The 16,247-nt window shown below is 39.0% G+C and overlaps 1 protein-coding gene across 2 annotated transcripts in view; it reads right to left on the reverse strand.

Moving 5' to 3' along the window:
• jupa (junction plakoglobin a) overlaps positions 1 to 16,247 on the reverse strand; it is a 64,414-nt gene that overhangs the window by 16,179 nt on the left and 31,988 nt on the right. For both annotated transcript variants that reach the window (XM_035407195.1, XM_035407196.1), the window contains 4 exons: positions 14,627 to 14,865; positions 7,780 to 7,981; positions 6,676 to 6,820; positions 5,452 to 5,555 (listed from right to left, as the gene is read on the reverse strand). In XM_035407195.1, coding sequence (XP_035263086.1) covers positions 5,452 to 5,555; positions 6,676 to 6,820; positions 7,780 to 7,981; positions 14,627 to 14,865 — 690 coding nt within the window. The remainder of the gene's footprint in view (positions 1 to 5,451; positions 5,556 to 6,675; positions 6,821 to 7,779; positions 7,982 to 14,626; positions 14,866 to 16,247) is intronic.

Genomic DNA, 16,247 nt, shown 5'->3' on the forward strand with positions numbered 1-16,247 from the left:
TGGCAGAGCATCACCAGGGAAGATACCCAGCGTCTGGTGATGTCTATGCGTCGCAGACTTCAAGCAGTCATTGCATGCAAAGGATATGCGACCAAATATTAAAAATGATTACTTTATTCTACATTATGTTAAACTGTCCAATATTTTTTGATGCCCGAAAATGGGGGGGACTATGTACAAAAGGTTCTATAATTTCTAAACGGTTCGTCCGATATGTATGAAAATACCCTCAAATTAAAGCTGACAGTCTGCACTTACTTCAACCTCATTTACATTGTATCCTTTCAAACTCAAAGTGCTAGAGTACAGAATCAAAATAACGAAAATGTGTCACTGTCCAATGAATTATGGTGCTCACTGCATATATATATTTTATATATAATTAAGGTAAGAAATCAGTACTCCTGGGATCAGACAGAATGTGAGCCTTTCTTTTAGTTCGTAGACAGTTTTGTAAACCCTGAGGTCTACCTTGTCGCCGGCGGCAAAAAAGGTGGGGATATGGTTTTTAATGTGTAACCCCTTTGCGCACATGCCAAATATTGCCAATCCTTGCCAATTTAGGAGGTACCCTATTTAAAGCTTTATAACTCCAGATGTGAGCATCACAGAGACTTAAAAGATGGCTTAAATGAAGCAAGACATTTGTACCATTTACAATACTAACTTAAAGTAGTTTATATTCATAATTTAGGAAGAAATAAAGTGCCATAAATGCAATTGTCTAGGCAAAAAATCAAAAAAGAATTTTCTCTATTTTTCAATTAAATACTGAGAGATTGCAAACATACAGCAGGTTAAACTATACATGTCCTGGATCAAAGACTTCTTGACCACAAGTGCATCAAATCTAAGGGTGGATACGCAAAACTACTAAAGATCTATGAATAAAAAAGTAAGCAGTGGACTCAGTGTCTCCACATCTCTTGTTTATTTCAGTGTTCAGTGTGTGAAAAAATATTTTCATGAATCCCCAGATAGACGCTATTGTCCAGTTTCCAGTGTCATGGGTGGGGGGTGTAGTTTCAGATGAGACTGCAGGGAGGGGTTTCTTGTTAAATGAATGACCAGCGTGACAATGGTGGCACTGCAAAACTCCATATTCAGCATAGTTGTTGTGTATCGTTTCCTAATGAAACTAGAAACAGAGTTTCTGACAACTCATAGTTTGGTTGCAGGAGCAATGAATATCTGAGTTGAGCAATCTAGGCACGCAAGCATGTCGACCACTAGGGGCATTGCGCAAAGGGGTTTGAGTATTTTGTGCAGTTCTGTGGACCGTACTACACGTACCACAAGAAAGATATAGAGGCTCTGGAAAAAGTTCAAAGAAGAGCAATCAAATTGATTCCTGGCACAAAAGATAAAAGCTATGAGGAAAGACTTAAGATGCTTAACCTCTTAAAGCTTAGTAAAAGGAAACTCAGGGGTGATTTGATTGAGGCTTTTAAATTTATAAAAGGGATCAACAAAGTGAACTACAAGAGATTCTGTTAGTAGAACAAGGGGACATAACTGGAAATTAGCAAACGGTCAATTCCATACAGACATTAGGAAGAATTTTTTTCACGAAGGTTCAATCCCCCCTCCAACTGAAGCAAATCTCTAACTCATTACACTGGATTGTTGGCTAACTAAAAAGACAACATTTTATCTGTAAAATCTTTCTGGGACAGTTCCGCTTTCTGTATTTTCACTGTGTTTAACGTTAGCTACCTGGTGTGTGAGCAACTTGGCATTCTTGTATGTTGAAAACGTGTTTTTCATGAGACACATATTACTGCAAGATTCATTTTGTCTCTCTGTTAGCTAGTGCGATACCGGCTGACGCCAGTATATGGCAGTGGCCGCCAGTCAGTGTGAGACTCGCAGGCACACGACATCTTGGTAGCAAGCTTTGCTGGAATACTTGCTGAATCATTAGAATCAGTTAATTATAAAGAGTCGGTCAAAAGATTCGTTCACCGAATCGTTCAGTGCTTGACCGGAGTCAGTGGCGTCAGTAGGGTTGGTGTCACCCGATGCGGTCGACAGGGGGGAGAGAAAGAGAAACTGGTATATGTTCAGAGTGATGTTCGATTATTATCCATTTATTATCCATTATTCCATACCGTACCCACTCTTCTCCCCAGAGGCTCCTCGCTCCTTGCATTCTCTACCAGCAAGAGGAACAAAGCCGTGTATACGAACCATACCATCAGTTCAGTGTACCGTCACATCCCTAGTACGTTCAGTGAACGAATCACTGAACTGATAGTCTGCGAACGATAGCCAGTCAGTGAACGCAGGGCCGTGCACAGACATTTTGGGGGGCAGGGGCTCAATTGAAAAAAAAGGGCAACCTCCACCCCCCCATGCACCATCCCCACTATTTTCATCCTGATATTGCCACACGACACCACGTTCATAATCACAAACTATGTTCATAATATGGGCCCTGTTTTGGGTCTTCTGAAACATATTTCCTTAAAGTAATATGTCATCAATTTTTGGACCCAATAAACTTATCCAGACATGTTCATGCTCTACAGATAATATCCCCCATAACACTACAACAGCATCTCACACAGACATCACATACAGTTTAGTCTTCAACAGGGATAACTAAACACAAAACACTGTCACAAAGCACATGCAATATTATAAACACATTTCCTTAATCTCTCTTTTCTTGGCATTGCACTGCAACCAGCAGATGAGCAAAATTAATTACTTGCATGTTCACCATTAACCGGACCAAAACAGCGGCATAGTATAAAATTTACTGACATGCATAGTGACCTGGAAGCAGTTTTACCTATTTGGCTCACTATGAATACAACTTATATTAAAAAGTATACCAATGTTCTTTTTTGTCTTTGTTTATATTTTTATAAACTTCTGTTTTTTCAAAATGAAAGCACTGAATAACTAATGAAAGTGCACTGTTCTGACTGTTCTGAGCACAAAAAGATTAGGCTAAAATTGAATGGTGACGGAGACGTTGCATTGCAAGCCACCTACAGATATCATGAGAACGTGATTAAATATCATTTAGCCATTACTTTGTGCAGTCAAAATTAATTTTATAATATTTTAAGGCAAAAAACTACAAGTGTAACTTTAAATAAGATTAGATAAGCTGTGCCACTCTGAAATGCCTGATTTGAGGATTTCATAACTTCCATCTATTTTCATGTCTTGTGTCATTTTGTTATTCTGAGTATATTTGCGAAATACAGTAGAGTTACAGCAGCATGATTTAGTAACACGTTTTGTGCATCACAAGAGAGGATAAACCACACAGCATGACCACAAACATGCTAATACGGCACGATTCACTCACACACACAGGCGCGCAAGCACACACACATACACACACACACACACACACACACTAAACAGACTAATTTGTTAATATGTTACGTCTATAAATATAAATCTCCAATTTCCCAGTGTATTTTGCCTTTCATTTAGGTGTATTTGCCCATAATACTGGTGACGTCAAATACTATTTCCCTTTTTAAGTTCTGAGTAATCAATAACATGCAAAAGCAGGCTACTGCATTTTTTTTTGTTTGTTTTTGTTGCATTTTTAAAATTAGCAGCGTGCCACTACCACCCATTTGAAACAACTGGCTAAACAAACGGACTAGCCTACTGTCCTTGGCATTACTAAAGAAAAGGGGACACTTACAACATCACTAATCTTAGCGACATGCTTCAAACATTGCCTATTTGTAAGTTGTCTTCCTTGACAAAGGGGCTGTCATTAATTATCATTAACCATAATTAGCTAGACTAGCTTGCTTGTGGGCTAGTAGCCTATAGGATAACTTAACCTAGTCTAAAGTTGGAAAATCCGATATAAACCGGTTTATTCTATTTTGAGCATCGTAAATGTTGTTGTTTCAACTGCGATGTTGTTTTATGACATCTTTTAGTGTAAAAGAGTACACAGTAGGAAATTCACATTATTGTTACCTGTTATCTACGGATGTACAGCAGTGTGCATCCATAACAAGTGGGCAACTGTGTCGATCAAGACAAAATAGCAGCGCCCGGTACTGCAGCTGAGGGGTTGCGATTTACGCATGACGCTAAAACTGCGGACCCGTGCATATATATATATATATATATGTTGGTGGTATTTATAAATTGTATTTTATATACAAGACAAATTATAAATGCCACCGACCAAAAGGGCACTTGTCGAGTGAAAGGGCAAAAGGGCAGGGGCTCAAGCCCCCCTTGAGGTCTATCTGTGCACGTGCCTGAGTGAATGACCAGTTCAGGTTTGCTCGCAACTGACTGAGAGCTCAACTGAACTGACTGAGAAAGCGAGCTGAGAGCGAGTGTCTGCGTATGTGGTCAGCTAAAAGCTTTTATGTTTTATTTGCAGGTAAGACCGTATGAAGTATAGATTTTCAATAGTTTTGCTATGCCTACGAATTCCTATTGACTTTTGCATGCTTATACACGAGAATGTTGTAAGATAATGTTGCCTACACTGGTTAGTTAGATAACTACATTGTGTACTAGCCACAGGCTATATTGCTGTTCACATGGTTAGTTAGCTGGGGGTTCTTCAGGAACCATGCTATAAGGCTTATTTATGCATTGTAAAAATGGGGCTTCTTACTTTTCATGACATTAATCATTTCTGTTAGAGGAAAAGAGTGCAATACAGAACAGTATTGTAACGTGCTAGGTACCAAACTTTACTGAAATACTAGCAAGCTAAGTGAGCTGAAAGCGAGTGTCTGCGTATGTGGTCAGCTAAAAGTTTTTTGTTTTGTTTGCAGTGAAAAAGAACTGCTTCTTTTCATTAAAATAGGTGGCACTGGAAGACTTGTGTCGTCATTCTGTAAGTGCCACATATGCATGTCTGTCATAGCCTTCATTTATTAATTATTACTTTCACTTACTAATTACAAACACAGTGCAAAAATAAATGATACCTCATGAAAAGCACGTTTTCAACGTACAAAAATGGCAAGTTACTCACACATACAAAGCACTGTCTATAAGTCATTCATTCAAACTGGCTAAATCTAGTCCTGCCATTAAAAGTATTGATATCAAAATGACGCCGAGTTACTGTACTACAAATAATATAGGCTATCTTGCCTCACAGAAATTAAAGAAGCTGTATTCCAAAGCAATACTACCCAAGGTTTTGTAAATTGTCAATTGGCCTTGGTTTTTCATGAGATGCTATATAAGTCCCAAATATTACAAAAAAACATGGAACTACATTATTTAATAGTTTTTTTCTAGAATGTTGCATGTATGATGACACTCTTCACCTCAAAAATGTATTTGTCTATGCTATTTTTTGCTTTTTATACAGTGGGGATAGATAAAGCAAGCTTTTCTAGTCTTGAATATTTCAGTCTTTAACAGCTTTAAAATGTGTACATTTGCTTGAATCTCATTGGCAGGGGATGGTGTGCAGGCATAGGCACTCACCTGCTTGGTGGCAGCATCAGATAGGTTGCGTAGGGTCCACAAGCAGTTCTGCATGAGGCGCTGGCTGGATCCAGTCAGGTGCTTCCCCAGAGCCTGCATTCCACCTGAGAAAAGTGCATGCTCACGTTTTTGTAATCACCTTGAAACTCCCATAGGAGGGCCAAGTTTACTGGGATAAGGCTGTTAAGAATGGCCTCACATTTAACCGACATCAAAATCAAGATGCTTTTCCATGTTTGACTACTTTGGACAAAACATCTCTCATATATTGTATTGCATATTAAAGGTCTTGGGCCGGAGGTCCTGCCGCAGAGGTAGGTAGTGTGGGCAGCATTTTCATAGCTACAGACGGGCATGTCTGAACCTGCTGGTATTATGCAGGCATGATGTATGAATCGCACAAAATTTTTTAATTAATCGAGGAAATGTTATTTGTCGCTATTATATTATCAGTACGGCTAGGTGTTTTTCATGGACATTATTGGCTAAAGTCACAGAGCAGTCATGGCAAAGTTGTTGAAAATCACAGAAAACTGTCAAAAGGGCAGAAATCAGAGCGTTTAAAAAAAAGAAAACATTAATTTAATATATGTTATGTGCGGCAGTAGGGAACAATTTAAATAAAATAAGAAAATGCAAAGAAACAAGTGCTTGAAATGAAAAAAAAAATCAGCGGGCAGTTGCCATTAGGAACAAATACGAGTGAAGTGCATTGATATCATATCCTATCAATTAACCAAATGTCATCAACAGTCATGGCACACATCTCAAGTTTTATTTGTCCATATCTAACAATATGTATGTGGGCTTTCGCGGGCCTGGGACAAAGTCTTGGCGGGTGTGGGCAGGTGCGACAAGAAAAGCAGGCTACATAAATCAGGCCTCTATTACATATCACAACATGAGTTTGTTTACTTTCCATTAAATCATCGTGGTACTCATTATTCCTGGTGGTTATTTAAGGTGACACTTTTCAGTCTTTGAGTGACACCTGAACCGCTCAAAGTTATGACAATCTAGATTCATGTTTAGGCATTTAGTAGACAGTTTTCCACAGCAAATCAGAAGGCTTACATTTTGCATTTTACATTTTACACAATCCATTTGTAAAGCTGGATGTTGACTAATTATTATAAATATTAAACCTGCAACATCTGAGTAAGAAGCATAGATCCCTAACTATTATACTACATTGTAGATCTGGGAGTCGGCCATTTCACCTACCAGCCTCCACAATTGCAGGCTTGTTGCTAGGGCAGACGGAGAGCACCTTCAGGACACGGCTTGTAGTCCAGAGAAGCTTCTCATAGTTGTAGTTCCTCATGATGTGCACCAGTCCCTCTGGACCACCATTGGCAAGGATGATCAGCTGAGGGGGGAACAGACCTTTTTTTTCCTCCCTATACATTTTTTCATTATTTCCAAAGCAAGAAATACATTATTGATAACAATAAACAATGTTTTAAGGGAAATGTTTACATTTGCCAAGAGCCTCAAAAGGCTGGAAATTAAATTGATCAGCCAGAATGCTGACATCAGCCTGCTACCTATCAAGGTGCATCAGTACAGAGCTTTGACAACTGCTACAGTCCTGTATTGGGATGACAGGTGTGCCATCCCGCCAAGTTACACCTGCAGACATCCCGCCAAGTTACACCTGCACCTGCAGACAATTGTTCAAGCATATAGTGTAGTCATTTAAAAAATTTTGTTGGAAAAACAGCTGAATTGCTGATTATTTCCATTATAAATGATTTGACGTTTTGATGTGACACATATACTTTGAATGACCAGATTCTCTGCAGATGGTAAGATGAAAAAACACAGGACCAAGTTAATTTAGGCTTACAGATTTCGCACTTTAATAAATCACGCTTCAATTCCAACATGCCCATGTGTTGTACTTGGAACCACAAATCATATCACTCTTTCAGTAGAGCTTGTTCACAAACTGTTGGTATGGAGTATACTTTTTTGAACCAGTGAAATTAATTGATATTTGAATTTGAGTGTATATCATACAGTGTGGAGTGCATACTGCTTGGATCTCTTAAGGACAATAGTCTAATTTTCAACTCATAACTCCAGAAGCTCTGTGCGGATACACGTTGATGGAGAGCAGGCTGAAATTGGCATCTGGGCTGATCAATTTAATTTCGTGTGTTTTGATACTTTTGTCGTACACAAAAATTTCCCTTAAAACATAGTTTTTGAGATTAACTGACTTAGATTTTACACTGGAAGGTTTATATAATACTAGGTATCATTATGCATGCACACTTAACAGGAAATTACCATATTAAATTCAGCACATTAAATTATGCCTACCTTGCTCTCTTGGTTGCCATAGGACAGCAACTGCAGGCAGTCAGTGGTGATGGCCAGGAACTTAGGATTGCTTTTCTTCAGCAGGGGCACCATCCTCTGAAGGCCATCTGCCAGTCGCACTGCCATCTTTGCTCCCTCCTGGTGTAACAGCAGGTTGTGGAGAGTAGTGATGGCGTAGAACAACACTGACTCCATGGGGGAGCTGAGAGAAACAATGGGGTTACATATTCATACTGCTCTGCCAATATTTCTGTGTAATTAGTGCTTCACTCACTTCATGCAATGCAGGAGCATAGCTTAATTAATAGTGCTTTCATTTCAGTAAACTGCTTTAGATCTGTCATGCTGATGGTCTCAGTTAGGAGGACTTATGTAAGCTGCATTATGCATATTATAAATGGGTTACTGATGAATTCATTCATATATTTTTGATTCATTAGAAAATCACAATAAATGTATTTTCAACAAGATAAGGAGAATGGATATTGTCAAGTGGACATTATTAAGCATTATTAATGATGCTTTATTGATATGACATTGCTGAAATAAAAAATGTAGACCAAATTGTTTAAGGTAATAACACAGTTACTACATATAATTTCTTCACCAAATTGCTATATATAGATTTATATCCTCACAAATCATGCCAGAGTAAATATTTCACAGATTTCATATTGATTTAAAGGGCTATTTGGCTTTACTTTCAGACTAGGGGTCATCAACGTGTCCGTACAAGGACAAACGTGTCCGTGGCAAGACCTGTCTGTGTCCGTGGCAAAAAAAAAATTGATTGGGGAAAAAAAGTTTATTTTTTTCCCATGATAATATACATTGCAATCATTTTCTTGTCAAAATATTGACAATCTAATGTTTTCCGAGACGAATAAATTAATTAATTAAAACTTGACCACTTCAAGTTTTGTATGTCTGTGGTAAAAATTGCATTTTGACCAAAAAGTCCGTCACAAGCCAACACGGTGATGACCCCTGCTTCAGACAGTTCAGTTTTTGCTATTTGTGGATGTCACAATAGCTTACTGGAGTCACAATAAACACTTTTGTGGTTTAATAAAGAAAAGGAAAGGGCTGATGGGTGACTCATTCAGTTAAGGCATCACGCTCTGCTGCAGGAATGAGCTACAAATTCTGTGATTGAATCCAGGCCATACCAGTGCTCACTGTAACTGATAGTTCCATAGGGTAATGCACAATTGGCAGTTGCCTCACCCAGGATAAGGGAGGGTTCAGTTGGTTTTGTATTCGTTTCATCACTATCTAGTGATCAAAGTTCAAATGGGCGTCCATAGACTGCATGTTAACTAACTTGAACCTGGATGACGCATCATAAAGCACTCCCTTTAATCTCCATCAAAGAATTTGCTTTTTCACAATGTATCATTAATTTTTTTTTATGCAGCGACTTTTTTATATAAGAATTAATTTTTAACAATTATTTATTATTTTAATTGGTTACAGTCCCATCAAAACATAAGTTTTATTTAACCATTTCTGTTCCTGGAGCATATTTCTACCAGGTAATCTCCCTATATTTTTGTACATTATAAAGCAATTGTAAGGGTGGGGCCCGGCCGGGGCATTTCTGTGTGCACTTAGCATGTTTTCCCCGTGTCCACGTGGGTTTCCTCTGGGTACTCTGGTTTCCTCCCACAGTCCAAAGACATGCAGGTGAGGTTAACTGGAGAGTCTAAATTGCTCCTAGGTATGAGTATGTAAGTGAATGGTGAGTGTGCCCTGCAATTAACTGGCAAACTGTCCAGGGTGCATGCTGAGATCCAGCAACCAGCAACTCCTGCGATCCTGACCAGGAATAAGCAGCTACATATAATGGATGGATGGATAAAGCAATTGTATGTCCTATTGGCATGCCTCTATGATGTGGTTACTCTATACAACCTATTCTTGTAATGCAAGATGATATGAACTGAGACTTTTGGATTTGGAGATATACTTGAGTGATAGAAAAATTATTTTTTTCTCAAATAATAGTGCTTACCAACTAATGTATATCATATCCAGGCCAAAGCTTCACTTCCTTCAATTTCCTGATGGGGACATGTCATGTGAACAAAATGGGGGGCTTCTATTACATAAACCTGTTTAATCTCTAAAAAATTAAGATGTGGCTCAAAGAGTTAAAGCTACATATGGAAGGTCTTCCTCTGACTCCAGTCTGTGCAATCTTAGCTGTAGGCTGCAGACAGAAAAGAAGCAGCTGGTGACACAAAGTGTTTTGGAGGACAACCACAACCACAGTTGTCTACACTATCCCAAATCTGCAGTGTGGGAATTGGACATTCTCAAGTACCTACAAAAATATTTGACACTTCAGACCTCTGTCATGTCTGTTGTAAGCGTTGGATGTTTAATTTAAAATATGGAGCAGTGCAACTGCAGGGAACAAGAGCCCAGGGTCAAAAACGGAAAGAAAATTGACAGATCACTTCTGGATGCCATTATACAGCCTGAAAGCTGAGCACAGGTCAGCAGGCACAGCAAGGTAAAACCAAATGGTTTGATTGTTTCCAAGTGAATTCATTGTGTGTGATAAGTAACCATTATGAACACATTTTGTATATAGAGCTCTCCAAAAGGACACCCTTTGACTGAAATAAAGGGCTAAGCCCAAAAGAGAGAATGGATAAATAAAAAATATTTGTGCGGTTCCAGAGATACCACCCTCAATAAGATTAGCTTCTGGAAGTAGAATATGGCTGGGAAAAAAGATACGCACAATGGGCTTCATTTATCAAATGTGAGCTGACTGAATTTGACCCGAAATCATTCATAAATGCATTTATGCAAACAATTTGGAATTTATTAAGTTTTCTTATGGCAGTTTGTTAGGATCCAAACTAATTTCATGAGTGCTCTGAACTGTTTGTATTGTGTACTTAAATTTAAAAAAACACAGTTGTAAAGCTTGTTTTGCATATTGTACTTTTATAATTAGATTTTCTCTACCAGCCGGCGTGACAAAGACCAATCCCTTTCTCAGGCCGACCAACAGGCCGTAAAGCAGTTTCCAGTGCACCGCCCCTAGCTGGCCCGCATCTCCAGCTCCTCCTACCTTTGTGCCCTGTTAAACATGTACTGTAAACAAAAACTAAACAAAGAAACTAAATAAAGAAACACACTCTCAGTAAGCTCCTGGTCTTGGCCCTGAACTGTGGAGAGGAACACACCTTTAAGCATCTGGGCTGATTAGTTAGCACAACCCAGGTGCATGTGCTCTCTCCACCAGCCAGTGTGACCGAGACCAGTCCGCTTATCCAGCGGACAGAATGCCACACAGTTTTTTACTTAGCTTGCTCAAAAACACATTTTTTGGAAATAATTCCTGCAAAGGTTATCACATTGCTCCGTTCCTTTTTCCCTTTGGGAGGTAGCAGAGGACTGAATTGCACATGTACAAACCTGTATATGTACAAAGCACACTGTATATTAAGTTATTGACTGTGTTAAAGTTATCAAGTCTTACATTTATGGCGACTCTCCCCTATACTGTAGCTTGCCAGGCTTTAGTCTTTCCCAGCCCTGCCACTGTGCTGCGTACACTAATGAATAAAATATGATTTGGCTTGTACTTCCATTAACAGCACTTCAATCTCTGCTTCAGATAAGTTTTTTAAATTTTATTTTTTCTCAGCCACCTCTATAAATCGCCTACAATAGAATTCCAAGCTCCTCACATGGCATTTTAGGGGTGTCAATTTATGCTAATCACAAGTTCTGTGAATGCGCTTTTCATTTGCAATTTATTGGTATTTATCAACATACGCACGTGGATATGAAAAAGCTGTGTATGAGTGTTTGATAAATCCAGTAGAATTTTTTGGTTATTTTCCACTCACACATAAATTCACACACAGTGTTACGGAAAGGTTGATAAATGAGGCCCAACATTCCAATATGGAGATGTTTGGTACCATTTGAACGTTTGATATATTTTGGGGGCACTTAGGCCCACCTTTGGAAAAATACAAGAATCAGAAGTACATGTAATCACTACTAAATAAAGAAAATGCTAAATGATTTTTGGATTTCTTTGCTGTTTTTAAGAATAAATATGTCCTGTTTGTTTACAGAGTGAGCCCCCCATAGTATCAGGGGATTTGGTCATTTTGGTACAAATGTGCTCTTTATTTCAAGCTTTAAACCATGTCTGTACTGTATATAGCTTTGGAGATAATGTTCTGCAACCGCATCACGACCCTGTGGGTCTTCCCTAAGCCTCATATTGAACAGCAATCCCAGTCTTAAATATGTCAGATCCAAGTAACTAACTACTTCACAGGATCAGTGTGTAATACTATTAACCTACTGATCTAACTGATATGATCCTGGCCCATACCCAAGACCTTGAGACCCGTCCCGACTAAGCCCGAATGGTACTGCCAAATTTGAAAACCAAACCCAACCCAAAACCGAAATCGCTCACAGACGTGGTTTTATAATGCTTTGCTCAGCTATTATGCTCTTGAGTTATAATTATCATACTGCAATTGGCTTTTTTTATTTACATAAAGGATAGTAAACAGTAGCTACACAGCTTAAGAAGGTACAGTGGCCCATCAGCAGAGCAGTAAATTCTAATAAACCACTCGTCTTACACCTCCAGTTTTTGTCAACTGGCTTAACAGACCCATTTGCTTTAGCCTACATATCTCACTAGTATCTTCCCTGCCAGCAAAGTTTCTGCTATTTCTTGGACAAATATCTCTAAGTTCAGTGGGATCACTCTTCTTGCTATCGTAGGTCAAAACAGCATTGCAATCCCTACACTGTACGTGATCAGCGGGATTTTTATCTGTCATTATAACAAGGTCATAATATTTAAAAAACGAAGCCGTGCCCGACAAATTCAGAGCATTACATCATTAAATCAGAGATGATAACAATGTGTATTTCCAATTAGCGGATAGCCAAGTTATGAAGGAAGTAGACCAATTATGTTTTCTAATGAAAAGAAGTCAACCCAGACCATTCATTCATTTTGTATGTTAGGAGACTGTGGTGTGGGTTGACAATCTCAATTTTAAAACATGGCCTGAATGACAGCAGTTGAGAAAGGAAGGTTCTTGATATACCCTTGGTGAGACAGACTTTTTGATGCAGTTGAGTCAAAGGTTTGGTGATTGCTTTATTAAAAATCCATCCAACTCTGGCAACATCTAGGCTACCCTTTTCTCCTGGTCCATTTTCTATTTTCTCTTCAGAGACTCACTTTTTGTGTTTATAAGGTTTATAAGGCATTTTGATATGCTTAGTCGTAGCTAGAACTCCTCTTTGTTCTCTTCATCAAGCTAGGCAGCTGACCTAACAATCTGACCGCCAAAACCAGCAAAGAGTTGTGACAAATAGATGCACTGTTTGTGAGCCTGGAACATTTGTGACGATGAAAAGGGCAGGAAAAAGAAGAAGGGAAAAATGCTTAATCCCCTAAATTTGGGGCTTTATTGTGTGAAGTTGTTTATGACTTCTCTCTGTTGCCATGAGGTCAGAAGGTACGGAAATTAATGTTTTAACGGCTGAGAGTCCGTAGTCATTGTGGTTATTTCTGTAGGAAAACCTGAAAAGTGCCAAACTCTCGGTGCTGTATAGGTATGGGGCATGTCGCATACCTGCCAACCCACTTAACAACTTAGGAAAATGGTTGTAGATATATGACTTTTGCATGTGAAACAGTATATGCATATTTAGTATGTAAACTTGTGATAAAGAAGAATTTAAGCTTTGTCTGCCAGTCTTTCATTATCGTGTTCTTTGGATTAAAAGCTTCACCCTTTTTCCTCCATACTTAGCGCTGATCATTATGGCCAAAATAGTTCATAAAATCATTAAAGAGCCAGAATGAAGTTTGCAGGTGATCACCAGGATAAAGACTTAGCCTTTTGGAGGAGTGTTCTCTGGTCAGATGAAACAAAAATTTAACTGTTTGGACATAATGATCAGCCCTATGCATGGAAGGAAAAGGGTGAAGAACACCATCCCAACTGTGGAGCTTGGGAGTGGCAGCATCATATTGTTGAGGTGTTTTACTGGAAAAGGGACTGGTGCACTTCAGAAAATAGATGGAATCATGAGGAAAGAGGATTATCTAGAAATACTGAAACAACACCTCAAGACATCAGCTAGAAAGTTAAAACTTGGTCGCAACTGGGTCTTCCAGCAGGACAATTATCTTAAGCATACCTTCAAAGTTGTAACAAAATGGCTTAAAGACAACAAAGTGAAAGTATTGAAGTGGCCGTCACAAAGCCCTGACCTGAATCCCATAGGAAATTTGTGGACTGAACTGAAAAAGCATGTCCGAGCAAGGAGGCTCACAAACCAGACTGAGTTACACCAGTTCTGTCAGGAGGAATGGGCAAAAATTCTGGCAAAGTATTGTGAGATGCTTGTGGAAGGCTACCCCAATCATTTGATTCAAGTTAAGCAATTAAAAAGCAATGCCACCAAATACTAACAAAGTGTATGTAAACTTTTGACCCACTGGAATTCTGATATAGTGAATTGAAGCTGAAACACATCTGTCTTTAATCGATTGTTTTAAAATTTCCTCTGATGTGAACAAAGTAGATGCTCTAATTGACTTGCCAAAAGAAATGTATGGTAACATGTAATGTGCATAGCTGTGAAAAACTGAGTTTGAAAATCTTTAGTCTAGGCGTACAGTATGTAAACCTTTGGCCTCAACTGTATATTAGTAGTGGAACTTCCATACACATGCTCAGTTGAAGGTCTTGGACTGAAAGTTCAGCAGTGAGAGAATTTGTTTATGCTACTATGTTATATGTTATTCTAGCACTCATTGCCCGAGTCTTACCTGAGCATGCGGACCAGTGCAGGGATGCCACCAGACTTAAAGATGGCCAGCAGGCCCTCCCGCTGGTGCGACAGGTTGTGCAGGATACTGGCAGTGCAGCGGGCAGTCTCCATGTCATTGGTATTCTGCATAGTGCGCACCACCGCTGCCACCATCTGCGGGGACTGCATCAGCACCCTCCGGGAAGCATCTTTCCTTGTCAGCTGGTTCACAATCATGGCTGCCTTGTTTACCACAACCTATATATAAAGGAACAAGATGGGGAGGTAGGATCAGTAGGTAAACATGCTCTTCTACCCACTGAGAAACTGCACCAGCACCAGCTTAACCAACCTGGAAAAATACTAATTAAAAAAAAACTGAATTAATGTGGGGATTAATTGGGATTACAATATGCCTACTCTACGAAACTCAACAGAGGACGATACCCACATACACCATACACGCATCAAAAATCCTTTGACTGTAAATCTAATTGTATGGTTAAAGACCTTTGTGTTATGAGTCGAGTGTAACTGATTGTTGTCTGTCAGCTACTAATCATAGGCTACATGCATAGAATTGTATTAGTTCATAGTGAGTTCCTGTGTAGCGGTACCCAGCAACCTTGTTGCGATAGTGTATCACTTACGAACTATAATACTAATACTTTAACGTCCGCCTCGTCACTACATGCTACATTATATGTACAGTGTTCTATTGTGCTATACTGTGCCAGTATCCTATCCCACATTACAACCAAACTGCTTAATTTTCAGAATTATTTGTCATTAAAGCTTATATTTTTGTACGCGTTTCCTCTCTCATACTGATGGAATGATCCACCAACAAAGTCAAACAGAGACATCTGAATTCAGAAGTGGCAAGGGTGACTTCCCTCTAAATAATTTTAAGTGTTGAGGTTGATAAACGGTGATCTTCAGTTATTCTGGGTTCAGTATTCAGAGTGCTGTGCCACTAACAGGGTAACTGAGGGTGATCCCTAAACGGTGATCCTTGACCACTGAACTGTAGTTCAATATGAATGAAATAATACAATCAATTAGTTTTATAACTCAACTAAGTACTATCAGCCGTATGATAGCATACTGGTCTAGACTTGAGGTAACTGCATGTATGGTTGAACTTATGGCAGACTGGCATATGCTTCCAATTTAACTTAGGGTATGTCGGAGCGACCCACTCGCAAAAAACATATAGTGCAGCTGTGACTTTCACAACATCGGGGAATGCATAGGGACAGCAGGTATTTGTCTCCAACTCATCTGCCAGGAAATGACATATGTTTGTTGCAGTTTGGCGGGATAAGAACAATTTACGGTGGCATTCCCCTTCACTGAGGGAAAGGACGTGATCCTTGGCCATTGTCTCCAATCCTTTGTCCAATCAAGTACTGACCATGTGGCTGCACAATTCAAGAAAATATGTGTGCACCAATATTTAACAACCGAAGAGTTCAACAAGCGATGTTTTGTTAAGCTTTTGTAGCACAAAAGTAATTTAACAAAATTTTAGATAGTTTGTAATAGATATATATATATGTAATAGATGTATATCATATTTTAGATATAATGACCAGAGTTTTTGGTAACCTAAACTTCTGGCAGTTTACCACTTACCT

Source organism: Anguilla anguilla, chromosome 2, assembly GCF_013347855.1.
Source record: "Anguilla anguilla isolate fAngAng1 chromosome 2, fAngAng1.pri, whole genome shotgun sequence".
Taxonomy (NCBI): domain Eukaryota; kingdom Metazoa; phylum Chordata; class Actinopteri; order Anguilliformes; family Anguillidae; genus Anguilla; species Anguilla anguilla.